We start from the raw sequence: 19,758 nt of genomic DNA on the forward strand, positions 1-19,758 counted from the left end.
GAAGGGATTATATGTTTTATTATATGTTGTAACATATAATATTTCTATTAAATAGGCTTTACTTTGCATTTTAATTAACGTGGGATTATTTTTTGTATTTAGAAATAATAGTACCAATTTCGTTTTTTGTTTTTTTTTCTCCAACATTTGTGGCACTGGCGTGGCGCCCCCTGATGGACGGCGCCCTTAGCATTTGCCTATACGGCCTATGCCACGGGCCGGCCCTGTATATATATATATATATCCATCCATCCATCCATTTTCTACCGCTTATTCCCATTGGGGTCGCGGGGGGCGCTGGAGCCTATCTCAGCTACAATCGGGCGGAAGGCGGGGTACACCCTGGACAAGTCGCCACCTCATCGCAGGGCCAACACAGATAGACAGACAACATTCACACTCACATTCACACACTAGGGCCAATTTAGTGTTGCCAATCAACTTATCCCCAGGTGCATGTCTTTGGAGGTGGGAGGAAGCCGGAGTACCCGGAGGGAACCCACGCAGTCACGGGGAGGACATGCAAACTCCACACAGAAAGATCCTGAGCCCGGGATTGAACCCAAGACTACTCAGGACCTTCGTATTCTATATATATATATATATATATTTGCTGAGATAGGCTGAAGAACCCCCGCGACCTGAAAAGGGACAAGCGGTATATAATGGATGGATGGATATATATATATATATATATATATATACATACATATATATATATATCTTCTTTGGCAGCTTAGTCACAGATGACCATGCTAATTTACGCTCTTGTGTCAGACACTTATTTCGATTTGATGTTTAATTTTTTATTGAATTTATTTTAAATTTTTTTAAATTTTGTAATGGTACTTTAATTATTATTAATAGTTGTTTTTTTTAAAAATTTAAATAGTTTTGTCATCCTATTTTAGTCAATTATTAGTAATTTAAATTTTAATGAGAGTTGTAATTATACAATGCACATATTTAATTATAATTTTCACATTTTAACTTGATGTTTTGTTGATACGGTACATTCATGTTTGTTATATATATATGGATATAAGGATCTATATATATATATACATACATACATACATGTGTATGTATGTAAGTATGTATGTATGTATGTATGTATGTATGTATATATATAGATATATATATCCTTATATCCATATATATATATATATACAGTGTTTCCCCAGTTTTAGTTTAGAGATAAGGAAAGATTGGCCTGGCCCACTAGCATCCCTCTTTATGTTTGTGAACTTTATAGTCTATACATTTAGAGTGATGTGATAATCAAACACTCTAGAAGTCTAAAATGAAAGAGTATATAAGAGAATTGACAGCAACGTTCCCTCTAAGGAGCGCGCCTGTGCAATTGCGCACTGCTCAAGCGTCCTCTGCGCACGGCAAATCTATGCCACGCACAAAATCAAATAAAAAAATAAGCGCATAACAATTTTTGACACGACACGGACACGACAGAGTAAACCATTTTCGTCATTATTGTTCAAATATAATAATACGTCTGTCGAGACGCTTTGAGGACATGAATTCCATCCATCACTTTACTGAGCAAAACTCTTTATTGTCGGCCATAAACACATCACTGTTATATCAGCAGCAGCCGCTCGCTCTTTCTCACTTGCGCCAACACATGCACATATGGCACTTAACCAGTGATGCGTTTACAGCCACACAAAAAGTCGGACAACTCCAACACCACACATAAAGTGTCATTCCAGGTCGTTACTCTATGATTTACCAATCAAATGTGTGCCTATTCTAGTGTCATTTATTAGGAATCTTAATTTATAAATATTAATCATTAAATGCTGTTAATATATTAAATACATACTAATAAAAATATATTTTTTACAAACAGGAAGTTGCAGGAATGTACACATGATCCCCTGCTTACATCTCATTGTGCAACATGTGAATGTTTTAATGGGAACTAAATGCAATGTCTGAAAGGGGTACAAACTATTTCCAAAGCAGGACCTCCACCCAGACAAACAATACAAGTACACAGTTCATGAAAAACAATATTTGTTGTTATTGTCATTGTAAGTGGGCCTAAACACTTATGTTAAAAATGGAAATGACTGCTGTCATTTGATTATAATAATAAGAGAATGTTGTCTGTCTATCTGTGTTGGCCCTGCGATGGGTGGGGACTTGTCCAGGGTGTACCCAGCCTTCCGCCCGAATGCAGTTGAGATAGGCTCCAGCGACCCCGAAAGGGACAAGCGGTAGAAAATGGATGGATGGATGGAGATTTAACTTGTTATTTAGTCATGTTTGGGACAGGTGTGCTGCTGGTGTAGCCACAGTGTGCACATGTGATGTTGCTCACATGGGCTCCACTCAATGCTCAGGGAGTTTTTGCGTTTGCTCACACACATGAAAAATTAGAGGGAACATTGATTGACAGAGTGTGTGTACCTTCAGCGGTGAATGAGCAGAGGCAGAGTTAATCCTGAAATGGTGGTGCTGCAGGTAAAGTGGCATCAGAGTCTCTGTCTCTCTTTACTAGCTTTGTCGAAGCATGTTGCTATGTAGCTTGTTTCAGCAGATTTGAATTGCTGTTTTGGGCAGTAGATGGGATCTTTGATCCAAAGCACAATTTACATTTAACTAAAATGTTCTTTTCTTTGTGCTCGACAAAAGAAAAGTAGTGAAAATATCTCCATGTTACAAACTCGACTTCTGGCTCCGCCATGATCAGACACGCCCCTCCCTCCCTCCTCACACTCACACCCACACCCACACTCACACACAGAGCGCGTGTCTCTCTCTCTTCTCCGGCTTGTGACACAAGAAGAATCAGAACGATGACACAGCAGCCCTCCGATAAAACACACTTTATACTACATAAAAAGTAACGTAAAATAACGCAGTAACGCATCATGTAGTAACGGTAACTGAGTTACTGAATATAAAAAAATAAAGCGTTAGATTACTAGTTACCGCCGAAACTAACGGCGTTACAGTATATATAAATATATATAAATATATATATATACTGTAACGCCGTAGTTTCGTTAGTCCCAACACTGTGTATATATATATATATATATATATATATATATATATATATATATATATGTGGATATATATGGATATATATATAAATATATATATATATGCATGCATACATACATACATACATACATATATATATATATATATATATATATATATATATATATATATATATATATATATATATATATATATATATATATATATATATATATATCCATCCATCCATTTTCTACCGCTTATTCCCTTTGGGGTCGCGGGGGGCGCTGGAGCCTATCTCAGCTACAATCGGGCGGAAGGCGGGGTACACCCTGGACAAGTCGCCGCTTCATCGCAGGGTATATATATATATATATATATATATATATATATATATATATATATATATATATATATGTATGTATGTATGTATGTTTATATATGTGTATATATATGTGCCTTTGGCGTCCTCTACAACCTGTCGTCACGTCCGCTTTTCCTCTATACAAACAGTCACATAATATATGCAGCTTTTACACACACACATGAGTGAATGCAAGGCATACTTGATAAACAGCCATTACAGATCACACTGAGGGTGGCCGTATAAACAACTTTAACACTGTTATAAATATGCGCCACACTGTGAATCCACACCAAACAAGAATGACAAACACATTTCGGGAGAACATCCGCACCGTAATACAACATAAACACAACAGAACAAATACCCAGAACCCATTGCAGCACTAACTCTTCCGGGACGCTACAATATACACCCCCGCTACCACCAAACCCCGCCCACCTCCCGAATTCGGAGGTCTCCAGTGTGGTGATCACCATACCAAACCCGACATTTACCCTCTTAGCTGAGCTTTCCCCTTGCTTTTGGCGGGGCCGTTCCCAAACCTGACAAAACAAGTTTTATTGTCAGAGTTTCAAATACTTTGAGGTATCTTCTTGGCTGTCCTGTTCTCTTCTTACCTGCTCAGTGGACTTGTGTCCGCCCTGAGATCCGTAGGTCGTGAGTTCAAACCCCGGCCGAGTCATACCAAAGATTATAAAAATGGGACCCATTAACGTCCATGCTTGGCACTCACAGGTTGGAATTGGGGGTTAAATCGGGAAAATGATTCCGCAGCGTGGCCACCGCTGCTGCTCACTGCTCTCCTCACCTCCCAGGGGCTGGAACAAGGGGATGGGTCAAACACAGAGAGTAATTTCCCCATGCCTATAGTGTGTGTGTGACTATCAGTGGTACTTTAACTTTAACTTCACACTTGTAAGGGGTCCTCGGAGGGTGGAGTTTGACTCGTGGCCAAAAGTAAGATCTGTATCTGAGGTAGATGCTGTGGAAAAGTCGAGCAGAGCAGACAGATAATGAAGGAGAAGAGGACGTAGTCCACAGGTAAGGACATGTCTACCTGTGTAGATCTTTTTTGTTTTAGACGCATTCTTGTACCTTGAATGAGTAAACGATAACCACAAAATGCATCTGATGTTGGTGTATCAATACTTGAGCATAAAAATAGCGATATGATTCATTGTGATTTGGTGTATTGATACCTTTACTGTAAACCAGGGGTGCACACACCTGACCTAATTGACCAAGTGGAGGGGATCTACCTCATTCATATACATATATTTTTTTATTTTTTTATGAAATAGACGTTTTTGTTAACAAGTTAAAGGTGTTTAATGATAAAACAAGCATGTTTAACACATATAGATTCCTTTCTTTCATGGAGACAAGAATATAAGTTGGTGTATTACCCAATTAGAGGAGAAAACCTACTCCACACCTACTCAGTGGCCTAGTGGTTAGAGCAGGAGTGTCAAACTCAAATACAGAGTGGGCCAAACATTTAAAACTGAACAAAGCCGCGGGCCAAGGTTGAACAAATTAACCTTTTAATAGGGACCCAAACAAGTTTTGCATTGAATATTGAACAAGCAAGGCTTATATAAGTTTATAGTGACATGCAAAATCGAGTTTGAAATAATAATAATTAAAAAATATCAATGGCATATCAAATACAATTTAAATAAAAATGTAATGCCTCTTTTCTATTTGCAGCCTTCTGAGGTAAATATCAACATTCACTTTTTCCACAGGCTAATAAATTAGAAAATAAAATAACAATGAATGAACCAACCATTCAGGACTTTAAACTGCTCAGTTTGCAACACACTGATCTAATCTGATGTGCCCAAGCCAGATACCTGTGATCTTTTCTTGGATGCTAGTTCATTAATGTAGGGGCTCAGGCTTTGAGCTGAGGCAACCTTCATTATCGAACAAAGGTGTTCATCAGTCATTATATCTCGTATTCCACAGTCTTGAGGGCGTGCTTTTAAGGCACTGCGTTTATCGTCCTCAACGAGCTGTCGTCACGTCTGCTTTTCATCCATTCCAACAACGTGCCAGCCCGATCACAAGATATGTGCGACTTCAGCACGCACACACACGTAAATGCACGGCATACTTGGCCAACAGCGATGCAGGTTACACTGACGGTGACCGTATAAAAAACTTTAACACTGTTAGAAATATGCGCCACACTGTGAATCCACACCAAACAAGAATGACAAACACATTTCGGGAGAACATCCGCACCGTAACACAACATAAACACAACAAAACAAATACCCAGAATTCCATGCAGCCTTATATATATATATATATATATATATATATATATAGATATATATAGATATATACATACATACATACATACATACATATATGTATATATAAATATATATACATATACATACATACATACATGCATACATTATATATATACAGTACATATATATATATACATACATACATACATATTTATATATATATATATATATATATATATATATATATATATATATATATAATAAATGATAAATGGGTTGTACTTGTATAGCGCTTTTCTACCTTCAAGGTACTCAAAGCGCTTTGACACTACTTCCACATTTACCCATTCACACACTGATGGAGGGAGCTGCCATGCAAGGCGCTAACCAGCACCCATCAGGAGCAAGGGTGAAGTGTCTTGCTCAGGACACAACGAACATGACGAGGTTGGTACTAGGTGGGGATTGAACCAGGGACCCTCGGGTCGCGCACGGCCATTCTTCCACTGCGCCACGCCGTCCCCAATATATATATATATATATATATATATATATATATATATATATATATATATATATATATATATATATATATATATATATATATATATATATATATATATATATATATATATATATATATATATATATATATATATATATATATATATATATATATATATATATATATATATATATATATATAATACATTAAAACAATATATTTTTTACATAAGCTACAAAAAAAATACCGGTATTTAAATGTTACTTTAAAAACTGGCAGCTCAATCACCAGAATTTTACCGTAAAAAGCAGTGGTTTTTTTACAGCTTAAAAAAAAAATGGAATAAATGGAATGGAATGGAGAAACAATACCACTGTTTTTAGTTGTCTTTATATTTTAGTTTTAATACCATGATAGGTTGATTGGCAACACTAAATTGGCCCTGGTGTGTGAATGTGAGTGTGAATGTTGTCTGTCTATCTGTGTTGGCCCTGCGATGAGGTGGCGACTTGTCCAGGGTGTACCCCGCCTTCCGCCCGATTGCAGCTGAGATAGGATATATATATATATATATATATATATATATATATATATATATATATATATATATATATCTCGCGCCTTCCGCCCGATTGCAGCTGAGATAGGCTATATATATATATATATATATATATATATATATATATATATATATATATATATATATATATATATATATATATATATATATATATAAAACCCCGTTTCCATATAAGTTGGGAAATTGTGTTAGATGTAAATATAAACGGAACACAATGATTTGCAAATCCTTTTCAACCCATATTCAATTGAATGCACTACAAAGACTCGTCAGACCACAGAACACTTTTCCACTTCATATTAGTCCATCTTAGATGAGCTCAGGCCCAGCGAAGCCGACAGCATTTCTGGGTGTTGTTGATAAACGGTCTTCTCCTTGCATAGGAGAGTTATAACTTGCACTTACAGATGTAGCGACAAACTGTAGTTACTGAGAGTGGGTTTCTGAAGTGTTCCTGAGCCCATGTGGTGATATCCTTGACACACTGATGTCGCTTGTTGATGCAGTACAGCCTGAGGGATCGAAGGTCACGGGCTTAGCTGCTTACGTGCAGTGATTTCTCCAGATTCTCTGAACCCTTTGATGATATTATGGACCGTAGATGGTGAAATCCCTAAATTCCTTGCAAAAGCTGGTTGAGAAAGGTTTTTCTTAAACTGTTCAACAATTTGCTCACGCATTTGTTGACAAAGTGGTGACCCTCGCCCCATCCTTGTTTGTGAATGACTGAGCATTTCATGGAATCTACTTTTATACCCAATCATGGCACCCACCTTGTTCCCAATTTGCCTGTTCACCTGTGGGATGTTCCAAATAAGTGTTTGATGAGCATTCCTCAACTTTATCAGTATTTATTGCCACCTTTCCCAACTTCTTTGTCACGTGTTGCTGGCATCAAATTCTAAAGTTAATGATTATTTGCAAAAAAAAAAAGTTATCAGTTTGAACATCAAATATGTTGTCTTTGTAGCATATTCAACTGAATATGGGTTGAAAATGATTTGCAAATCATTTTATTCTCTTTATATTTACATCTAACACAATTTCCCAACTCATATGGAAACAGGGTTTGCATATATATATATATATATATATATATATATATATATATATATATATATATATATATATATACATAAAGTACATTTACGTGTGTGGGTCTGGTCCCCCATGTTTAGCATCGACACATTCTGCCGCAGCGTCCAAATGACAGCCCGTGCCGTATAATTGCTGCTTGCTGTGAAGCCCTCTCTGTCATTATTACCACAGGTAGGGGTTGCTGTGTGAAAAGGACGGCCCCCAGGTTCCCATCGGACCATACACTCGGTACTTTGTAACGCAGTACTTAACATTGCTGCGCTGTTGCTGTGTAATTAGCACTCGTCACGGTGTCGTCGTGAGTGCTTAACTTGCTTAACCCGTCATAATTGATCCTTTGTCACCGATATGTCAACATCGAATAGTGTTTTTTGCGTATCGATTACTGGAATTGCAATTATATGATTTGATGTAGTTACTTACTTTTTAATAGGGGTGATCAATACCAATCAGGCCATTTTTTGTGCAATTATCATACCGATAAAGCTGATTACATGCCCTCAACATCACATAGGGCCTGATCTACTAAGACCCAAATACCACACGCTGAACAGCATGTGCAAACTGTAACGTTGCGTGTCTTATTAGTGGGCGTGTTGCATGTGATCTACCAAAACCGCAACTGATATCTGGTGCAGACCGCCTTATTTGAATGATTTGGTCCTGTGTACTCACCATGGAGACACTCATTTACTGCACTTTCATGTTGTCATGCTCCTACCTGTGACGTTGTGCTATGTTTTGAAACATGCAGCAGACCATTTATGTCAGACTTTTGTTTTTAAAGGCATTATAGATGTAGTGCTGCAATGCATCTACCAATTTTTTTTATTTTTTTTTAGCTCGCTGACATGGCCTAAAATGCTCCAGATGCAAGAAAATGCATATGCAATGATGTTTTTTTTCCATATAGGATATAATAGAATAACATATCTTCTATTTAATATTTCTTGGAGAAAATTATGACCTTTTTTTCCTCAAAAAGGCTTGTCTTTATGAAAGAAGTGATTTTTATTGTCATTACAATATGACTTGACTATTATAATTAACCAACATCTTTCTCAGTTTTTACAAAACCCCAAACCTGTGAAGTTGGCACATTATGTAAATCATAAATACAAAAACAAAATACAATGATTTGCAAATCCTTTTCAACTTATATTCTATTGAATGTTTGAACTAAGAAACTTTTTTTTTTTTTTTTTTTTTTTGCAAATAATCATTAACTTAGAATTTAATGGCAGCAACACATTGCAAAAAAGTTGGCACAGGGGCATTTTTACCACTGTGTTACATGGCCTTTCCTTTTAACAACACTCAGTAAACTTTTGGGAACTGAGGAGACCAATTTTTGAAGCTTTTCAGGTGGAATTATTTACCATTCTTGCTTGATGTACAGCTTAAGTTGTTCAACAGTCCGGGGGTCTCCGTTGTGGTATTTTAGGCTTCATAATGCGCCACACATTTTCAATGGGAGACAGATCTGGACTACAGGCAGGCCAGTCTAGTACCCACACTCTTTTACTATTAAGCCAGGCTGTTGTAACACGTGCAGAATGTGGCTTGGCATTGTCTTGCTGAAATAAGCAGGGGCGTCAATGATAGCATTGCTTGGATGGCACTGCAAAACCTGTATGTACCTTTCAGCATTAATGGTGCCTTCACAGATGTGTAAGTTACCCATGTCTTGGGCACTAATACACCCCCATACCATCACAGATGCTGGCTATTGATCTTTGCGCCAATAACCGTCCGGACGGTTCTTTTCCTCTTTGGTCCGGAGGACACGGCGTCCACAGTTTCCAAAAACTATTTGAAATGTGGACTCGTCAGACTACAGAACCCTTTTCCACTTTGCATCAGTCCATCTTAGATGAGCTCGGGCCCAGCAAAGCTGACGGCGTTTCTGGGTGTTTGCTTTGCATAGTATTTTTAACTTGTTCCTGAGCCCATGTGGGGATATCCTTTACACACTGATGTCGGTTTTTGATGCAGTACCGAGTCCACAATTTGAAATGTGGACTCGTCAGACCACAGAACACTTTTCCACTTTGTATCAGTCCATCTTAGATGAGATCTGGACCAGTGAAGCCTGCGGCGTTTCTGGGTGTTGTTGATAAATGGCTTTTGCTTTGCCGAGTAGAGTTTTAACTTGCACTTCTATATGTAGCAATGAACTGTAGTTACTGACAGTGGTTTTCTAAAGTCTTCCTGAGCCTGTGTGGTGATTTCCTTTACACACTGATGTTGGTTTTTGATGCAGTATCGCCTGAGGGATCGAAGGTCACGGACCTGCCACTTGCGTGCAGTGATTTCTACAAATTCTTTGAACCTTTTGATGATATTACGGACCGTAGATGGTGACATCCCTAAATTCCTAGCAATCGCTGGTTGAGAAATGTTGTTCTTAAACAATTTGCTCACATATTTGTTCACAAAGTGTTGACCCTCGCCCCATCCTTGTTTGTGAATGACTGAGCATTTCATTGAAGCTGCTTTTATACCCAATCATGGCACCCACCTGTTCCCAATAAGCCTGTTCACCTGTGGGATGTCCCAAATAAGTGTTTGATGAGCATTCCTCAACTTTCTCAGTCTTTTTTGCCACTTGTGCCAGCTTTTTTTGAAACATGTTGCAGGCATCAAATTCAAAATGAGCTTATATTTGCAAAAAAATAACAAAGTTTACCAGTTCGAACGTTAAGGATCTTGTCTTTGCAGTCTATTCAATTGAATATAAGTTGAAAAGGATTTGCAAATAATTGCATTCTTTTGACCATTTACACGACGTGACAACTTCACTGGTTTTGGGTTTTTGTACTTACCTTTTATCTGATAAGATGAAAAAAATGCCTAAAAAGGTGATTTAATTTTTTTTATACATGTTTACATAGTTTCTTCTGATATATAGCAACCTTAAACATGTTTTTTCCACTTAGTTCCTGACTTCGATGAAAAGGCACACATGGCCCGATGCTGGTTCACCTCTAGTGGCTACGATGGACTCGACAATGACCGGGTCCAAGGGCGATAAACCCATCCTTCCATTCTCGGTTCTTCTTCTTCTCCTTCTGGGAATTACTTGTTCCTGCTCCAATGGTTCCCTTGTGAAGGTCAACAAAAGGTTAAAGGTGAGGCGGGGTCAGTCAGCCTACCTCCAGGAAGGCGACCTGCAGTTCTTGATCCCGCTTCACAAAAATGCCTGCAAGGTGGAGGTGGTCTTGAACGAGGCCATCACCCAACGAGTGGGCAAATTCCGGCCTCAGGTGAACATGCTGATTATTTGTTGCTCCTCCCACTGTTAATCCATTCTAAATAATGATTGAAATAAATTACAGGTGGTCCTGGCTTTACAACGCTCCATCTTTACGACATTGTGCGTTCCCATAAATCAATTAAAACCTCATTTTGGTCTGTAAAGTCGAGACTTGCTCGACAACGAGTTAGAGTTACGGTACGTGGTGTAAGCTAAACCGAGGAAGGATAACACGGCTTATTAGTTAACGTTATGCACAAGTTAACTTGTGCCTCCGAAATATCAGAGAAAATAAATCGTGGAAGTGAAAATGAATATCCTGAAAAGCTCCGAAAGAGGAGAAAAGACCAGAATTAGCTCTGTTTGCCATTGCTGTTACTGTGTTACTATGTGTTGATTCAGGAGAAGGATGGGTTATATTTAAAGGAGCCATATGTAATAATGTGGCCAGAAATGGTACTGCAATCCCGGTCAAAATTCTCCCTGACTGAGGCTGAACCGAGCTCGATTGACTGGGCTACTCTAAGGAACTTCAAACTTCCACTGCCTCTTACAAGGGGTTGAGGTGCTGGGACCATAATAGCTGAATAGACAAGCCCTTTGTCAGTAGCACATCTCTAACCAACACATTTTACACAGAAATGAGGCTATTTTCAGGAAGAAGTACGTCACAGCTATCGTCTGAGGGTCCGATGGGGTATTAAAATGGATATTAAAGTCCCCCATTATAATTATATTGTCGGCGTGCGTCACTAGATCAGCAACGAACTCTGAGAATTCACTGATAAATTCCGAATAGGGCCCTGGGGGGCGGTAGATAACAGCCAGGTAGAGAGGCAGCGGTGTGACGGACCTCATAGTAAGCACCTCAAATGATTTATATTTATTATTTAGGTTAGGGGTAAGGTTAAAGTTTTTATTGTACAAACCCCGTTTCCATATGAGTTGGGAAATTGTGTTAAATGTAAATATAAATGGAATACAATGATTTGCACATCATTTTCAACCCATATTCAGTTGAATATGCTACAAAGACAACATATTTGATGTTCAAACTCATAAACATTTTTTTTTTTTGTGCAAATAATTATTAACTTTAGAATTTGATGCCAGCAACACATGACAAAGAAGTTGCGAAAGGTGGCAATAAATACTGATAAAGTTGAGGAATGCTCATCAAACACTTATTTGGAACATCCCACGGGTGAACACGCACATTGGGAACAGGTGGGTGCCATGATTGGGTATAAAAGTAGATTCCATGAAATGCTCAGTCATTCACAAACAAGGATGGGGCGAGGGTCACCACTTTGTCAACAAATGCGTCAGCAAATTGTTGAACAGTTTAAGAACAACCTTTCTATTGCAAGGAATTTAGGAAGTTCACCATCTACGGTCCGTAATATCATCAAAGGGTTCAGAGAATCTGGAGAAATCACTGCACGTAAGCAGCTAAGCCCGTGACCTTCGATCCCTCAGGCTGTACTGCATCAACAAGCGACATCAGTGTGTAAAGGATATCACCACATGGGCTCAGAAACACTTCAGAAACCCACTGTCAGTAACTACAGTTGGTCGCTACATCTGTAAGTGCAAGTTAAAACTCTCCTATGCAAGGAGAAAACCGTTTATCAACAACACCCAGAAACGCCGTCGGCTTCGCTGGGCCTGAGCTCATCTAAGATGGACTGATACAAAGTAGAAAAGTGTTCTGTGGTCTGACGAGTCCACATTTCAAATTGTTTTTGGAAACTGTGGACGTTGTGTCCTCCGGACCAAAGAGGAAAAGAACCATCCAGATTGTTTTAGGTGCAAAGTTGAAAAGCCAGCATCTGTGATGGTATGGGGGTGTATTAGTGCCCAAGACATGGGTAACTTACACATCTGTGAAGGCGCCATTAATGCTGAAAGGCACATACAGGTTGGAGCAACATATGTTGCCATCCAAGCAACGTTACCATGGACGCCCCTGCTTATTTCAGCAAGACAATGTCAAGCTACGTGTTACATCAACATGGCTTCATAGTAAAAGAGTGCGAGTACTAGACTGGCCTGCCTGTAGTCCAGACCTGTATCCCATTGAAAATGTGTGGCGCATTATGAAGCCTAAAATACCACAACAACTTAAGCTGTACATCAAGCAAGAATGGGAAAGAATTCCACCTGAGAAGCTTAAAAAATGTGTCTCCTCAGTTCCCAAACGTTTACTGAGTGTTGTTAAAAGGAAAGGCCATGTAACACAGTGGTGATCATGCCCTTTCCCAACTACTTTGGCACGTGTTGCAGCCATGAAATTCTAAGTTAATTATTATTTGCAAAAAAAAAAAAATGTTTATGAGTTTGAACATGAAATATCTTGTCTTTGTAGTGCATTCAATTGAATATGGGTTGAAAAGGATTTGCAAATCATTGTATTCCGTTTATATTTACATCTAACACAATTTCCCAACTCATATGGAAACAGGGTTTGTATATAAGTGTGACCCCCCCTACCCCTTTTAAGGGGACGGGCAATATGCGCATTCGTATAGTTAGGAGGAGGTGCCTCATTCAGTGCAAAAAAAAAAAAATCATCTGGTTTGAGCCAGGTTTCGCTGAGACCAATGACATTAAGATTGTTGTCCCTAATGACCTCATTAACTAATAGCGTTTTGGGAGACAATGATCTTGAAATGGCAATCATATGGTTATTGTCAGTACTATCAGAAAACAAAGACTAAAACCAACGCTCGCAATGATTATACTGGTGAAAATAAGTAGAGCATGCAGCCTAATGTTAGCCCAAAAATAAAAGACGAGACATTTTACCAAGGTATGCCTATGGGCTACACGAATGAGGAAGTCTTTTATCATGTGATTTGGCTGTCTCCATACGTTTCACATTGCCATGATGACAGTCGTGCTAATGTTGGAACCCATTTCCTCAGCGTATCAGCATATTGAGTGTCATGACTTGGTCCTGGGTGTTTGCTTTTCCGGAATGCAACGGAAAGTTGGCTCGGGCGAGACGGGAATGTAAATACATGATTTATTTAATATATCAAAATAAAGTACAAACGAAATGCGCGCACAGTGGCGGAGAACAAACTATGAAATCAAAAGACTATAGCATTAATAAACAAAACTTACTTGGCATGGACTGAAAGGAGCAGCATGAACGATGGACATGAAATCAAGTGTCAGAAATGTGCCGAGCATAATTGTGGGATGTCACCAGACAGACAAACTGAAAACAATGAACTTAAATACTACAGACATGATTAACGAAAACAGGTGCGTGACTCAAAACGTGAAACAGGTGCGTGACGTGACAGGTGAAAACTAATGGGTTGCTATGGTGACAAACAAGAGTGCACAATGAATCCAAACGTGGAACAGGTGAAACTAATGGGTAATCATGGAAACAAGACAAGGGAGTGAAAAGCCAGAAACTAAAGAGTCCATTAACTAAACAAAACATGACTAAAACAAAACATGATTACACAGACATGACATTGAGAAGGAAATAGGCACTGACACTACCCATATCCACATAGGTTGTATTTGTCAAAAATATATTTTGCCCCATCAGTTGGATGATACATTGACATACAGGCTAACAGGCATATATTTCCCCCGTTAGTCTATATGTGGATGTGTCATTGACCGGGCTAGCATGCTAAGAATAACACTAGGAGCTAAGCACCACCACACTCAGCATTCGTTGCAGTAACATACTAGCTTTGTTAGACAAGATCATAGACCGTATTGGACAATATAGTTTACATACCAAATGTCCATTTCCATGTATTACATGTAATAAGAAAACGTAAATGCCTAACTTACCTATCAAGGAGGAAATTAGCAAGTTTGGCGTCAGATAAAAAAAATTTCTCCGCCTTAAATCGTCTCCACCTTTCAAAGGCATCCCCAATACAAATGATCGTTTTTTTCCTGGCTTTGTCATGAATAAGTTGAGAATGGTAACGAGGCCTTTTAGATTTACTTAGGTCTGACATGTTTAGTAACTTCACCAGTGGCAGTAGGTAGACGAAGATGGTGGTGTGTAACTGGCAACCCGGATGTGACACACTCACAGACTTTCTAATTGGTCAAACGGTGGAGGGCGGGGCATCGAAATGAAAACAATGACAATAATTCCGGGCTGTAAATCTAATTTTGAAATGAGAATATCCCGGCTGAACTCCTGTTATCAGTTATAGAGGTATTCGAAAAGAAGATGATTTATTAATGCCGCTTGACATATAAGGGGCATTTAATGATGACTTGACATGAAATTCCTACATATGGCTCCTTTAAAAAGTAAAAAGGGGCTTTGGTAGTGAGAGCAAAGTGTTTGTATCGTTTAGGGTTCGGGCTAATTTGTCTAAACTCATGATCAAGGTGTGATGAAGCAGCAAGTGAGTTTCCTGATGCGCTGGTTTAGAAATGCAAACCCATAAAAGAGAAAAAGGTCAGCAATTGTAAAAAAAAATTTCATCACCGTTTCATTTGATTGTTGTATTTACTGTTTTTATTATTGTATTGTATGTCTTTCATGTGTTTATTGTGCATGATTTAAGTGTTCATTTAGGTTCCACTCGTAGAATAGAACTTGTTCATAACCCGAGGACCACTTGTAATCTGCAAAGTCATTTAGTAATATTTTTCTTTCTGTTTGTTTGGAAAAAAAAAATTCTAGAGATTAGACTTTTTTTTTTTTTTTTAGAAAGAGAAAACAATATAGTACATTACAATTACGATTTTTCTCTACAAAAAAAGGCAACATATCAAAGTTGTTTATTCTCTAATGTTAACTTCACATTAAGTTCACGTTGTAACTTTTTCGTCTACATATTGCCCCATTTTTCGTGGTGTATTCATCTAAAAATCTGGTAAGAATTTGACTTTTTTTCTTTTTTCTTTTTAACAAAAAAGGGGGCTTCTCTTTATAATATTATGACTTTATTATTTTATTTTATAATTAAAAAAAATTAAAAAAAAGGGAATTTCTGTCTTACTCTATATTTGTACTGTGTTATATAACGGTACATATTTTTCTTGTAATATTACAACATCCATTTAAAATGATAATATTGAAAATAAATTTAAAAAATGCTTGAATTACGACTCCATTATAATATATATATTTACAAGATGTTTTTTGTATTTACTGTGCAATTTTTTTCCCCGTTTACATTAACAATATATTTTTTTACGTAAGCTGCAAAAAAAAAATATTTAAAATTTTGCTTTAAAAATTGGAAGCTCAGTCACTAGAATTTAACAGTAAAAGCAGTGTTTTTATTATTTATTTTTTGCAGCATATAAAAAAATTGAATAAATGGAATGGAAAGGAGAAACTATACCACTGTTTTAGCAGTAAAATTCAAGCAACAGTTCAAGCCAGTTCCTTTAAGTTTTTTTTTTACCGTAAATTCATGTTGTTAGGGATGTCCGATAATGGCTTTTTGCCGATATCCAATATTCCGATATTGTCCAACTCTTTAATTACCGATACCGATATCAACCGATACCGATACCAACTGATACCGATATCAACCGATATATACAGTCGTGGAATTAACACATTATTATGCCTAATTTGGACAATCAGGTATGGTGAAGATAAAATACTTTTTAAAAATAATTATAAAATAAGATAAGATAAATAAATTAAAAACATTTTCTTGAATAAAACAGAAAGTAAAACAATACAAAAACAGTTACATAGACACTAGTAATTAATGAAAATGAGTAAAATTAACTGTTAAAGGTTAGTACTATTAGTGGACCAGCAGCACGCACAATCATGTGTGCTTACGGACTGTATCCCTTGCAGACTGTATTGATATATATTGAATGTAGGAACCAGAATATTAATAACAGAAAGAAACAACCCTGTTGTGTGAATGAGTGTGAAGGGGGAGGGAGGTTTTATGGGTTGGTGCACTAATTGTAAGTGTATCTTGTGTTTTTTATGTTGATTTAATAAAAAATAAAAAATAAAAATAAATAAAAACCAACGATACCGATAATAAAAAAAACGATACAGATAATTTCCGATAAAACTGTAATATTCCCAGGAACGTAGGCTCATAGACTTATTCGTTTGTCTCGTATTTATTGTAATAAGATGCAAAGTAACCGCACAACAGCTCCAATGTGCGTCTCCCCTCTTTCCCGGCAAAACTCGAACTAACACTTCCTGTCAACAACGTCACTTCCCTAACTTCCCCGGAAGTCCCGCCCCCCAGCCAAAGCCATTGGCTAACACCCCGTAGCTAGCCGCTACATCACCCCCCCCCCCCTTACAAAAAGTCCTCGCCCTCGAGGACTGACCCGTAAGGCAACATTTGGCAACACCATAGCAGCATGTAAATCAGAGCAACCCATTAGTGCAAACACAACAGTGTAAACGAACATAACCCTTACATCACACAAAAGCAGGTTCACAAACCCCCCCACCCCCTTCCCTTATTGTCCTTCAGTCTAAGGACACCACAAAGTCTTGCAAGCGGTCCGGAGGCCTCTTCTTCCGCCTCGGCCGCTCTCTTCCATCCCCCAGCAGTGGAACAGCTGGGTCGGGTGTGCCAGTCCTCGGGCGGGAGCTGGAGGGGGCGGGGGATGAGGGGAGTGGGGAAATTGGTTCCCCCTGGGGCGTAAGCGGGGTATTGGTAAAGGGCTGGGCGGGCAAGGGAGAGGTCACCTGTGTATCCGAGGCAGGGGAAGGGGGACCCCCCCGGTAGGGGGCGAGTCTGTCTCTGTGGAGGGCCACCTTCCTTCCCCGGGGGGGGAGCTGGACACGATACACAACCTCTCCCAGCTTCTGGAGTATCTTACAGGGTCCTGTCCATTTGCTGTCCAGCTTGGGACTGCGGCCCTTCTTCCGAATCGGGTTGTAGACCCAGACCAACTCGCCTGGCGCGAAGTCCCTCCCTCGGGTCGTCACGTCATAGTAGCGTTTTTGTTTTACACCAGCTTCCTGCAGCTGCTCCCGAGCAAAACTGTGGGCTGAGTCCAGCCGGTCTTGTAGTTTCCTGGCGTACTCTGGCCCTGCAGCGAAGGCCGGGGCGTCCGGTGGGCGGCCAAAGGCCAGTTCTGCTGGTGTGCGCATCTCTCTCCCTAGCATGAGAAGTGCCGGTGTGCACCCCGTGGATACCTGGACAGCAGAGCGACACGCCATCAGCACCAGTGGTAGGTGTTGGTCCCAGTCACGCTGGTGGCGGGAGGTGACAATGGCGAGCTGGTCTCCCAGGTTGCGGTGGAACCGCTCCACTAACCCATCACTCTGAGGGTGCAATGGGGTAGTGCGGGTTTTGTGAATGCCCAGGCGCTCGCACAAGGCCGCGAACACCCGGGACTCAAAGTTTGTGCCTCGGTCACTGCAAAGACGCCATGACGCCAAACCGACCTATCATGCCCTCCACCAGGGCATCGGCAATGATCTCTGCCTCCTGGTTGGGAATGGCGTATGCCTCAGGCCACTTGGTGAAATAGTCTATGGCGGCAAGGACGTAGCGGTTCCCCTTGTCAGACCGTGGGTACGGCCCTGTAATGTCAATCCCCACCCTGTCCATGGGGCACCCCACTGGGAACTGTTGGAGCGGTGCCTGTGAGCGCCCAGTGGGGCCTTTGCGGGCAACGCAGGGGTCACAGCGGCGGCAGAAGTCTTCCACATCTCTCTTCTGCCGACCCCAATAGAACCCCTGTCGCAGCCGCTTAAGTGTTTTGGCGACCCCGAAATGTCCAGACCCACCTTCCCCATGCACTGCCTTAAGCACCGCCCCTTGCAGTCCCTTTGGCACCACCACCTGCCATTGTTCTTCCCCCGTGGCCGCGGCCTTAAATGCTCGCTGCAGCACACCTTGGGACACCCGCAGTGAGTCAAACATGGCCCACAGGCCCTTGGTAGCCTTGGAGAACGGTACCACCGCCTCCCAAGGTGGGCGCTGCCGAGCCTCCACCCACTGCAAGACAGGCTGAAGGTCTGTGTCCTCCTCCTGCGCGTGCCTCCAATCAGCATTCGTTACAGTCTGTAGTTCCCTGCAGTCAACGTTATCAGCCTGACTGACGGCCGCACACTCGGCGCCCTCTGCCCGCCGCTCTTGTTCCCGAGCTTCCCTGCGCTCGCAGTAACGACATCCGTCTGCTGCACACGGCCGGCGAGAGAGCGCGTCTGCGTTAGAGTGGCGAGTACCTGGCCGATGTTCTATTTCAAAGTGGTATCCTTGTAGCTCTTCCAACCACCTGGCGACCTGCCCCTCCGGCTCCCGGAAAGTCATTAGCCACTGGAGGGCAGAGTGGTCAGTCCTAATCACAAAGGGGAGGCCACACAGGTAATATTTAAAGTGTCTGATAGAGAGCACCACTGCCAGGAGTTCTCGGCGGGTGACACAGTAATTCCGTTCCGACTTTGTGAGTTTCTGGCTGAAGTAGGCCACCACCCTCTCCCCTTCCTGCCACGGCTGTGCAAGTACCCCCCCAACCCCCACTCCGCTGGCATCAGTGTCCAGTAAGAAGGGCAGGGTGAGGTCAGGTGGGGCAAGTACCGGGGCCTCACACAGGGCCCGTTTCAGCCCCCAGAATGCCTCCTGGCACCCTTCGGACCACACAAAGTCTTTGCTTTTTTCCAGCAATCGATATAGGGGCGCGGCGATTGTAGCAAAACCCCGCACGTGCCTCCGATAGTAAGAG

The 19,758-nt window shown here is 40.4% G+C and overlaps 1 protein-coding gene across 1 annotated transcript in view; it reads left to right on the top strand.

The window, feature by feature from the left end:
• The first annotated feature begins 10,825 nt into the window (after positions 1 to 10,825).
• frem1a (Fras1 related extracellular matrix 1a) overlaps positions 10,826 to 19,758 on the top strand; it is a 76,831-nt gene continuing 67,898 nt past the window's right edge. Inside the window, exon 1 of the mRNA XM_061959148.1 lies at positions 10,826 to 11,092. Within this exon, the coding sequence (XP_061815132.1) occupies positions 10,826 to 11,092 (267 nt within the window). The remainder of the gene's footprint in view (positions 11,093 to 19,758) is intronic.

Source organism: Nerophis lumbriciformis, linkage group LG05 (genome assembly GCF_033978685.3).
Source record: "Nerophis lumbriciformis linkage group LG05, RoL_Nlum_v2.1, whole genome shotgun sequence".
Taxonomy (NCBI): domain Eukaryota; kingdom Metazoa; phylum Chordata; class Actinopteri; order Syngnathiformes; family Syngnathidae; genus Nerophis; species Nerophis lumbriciformis.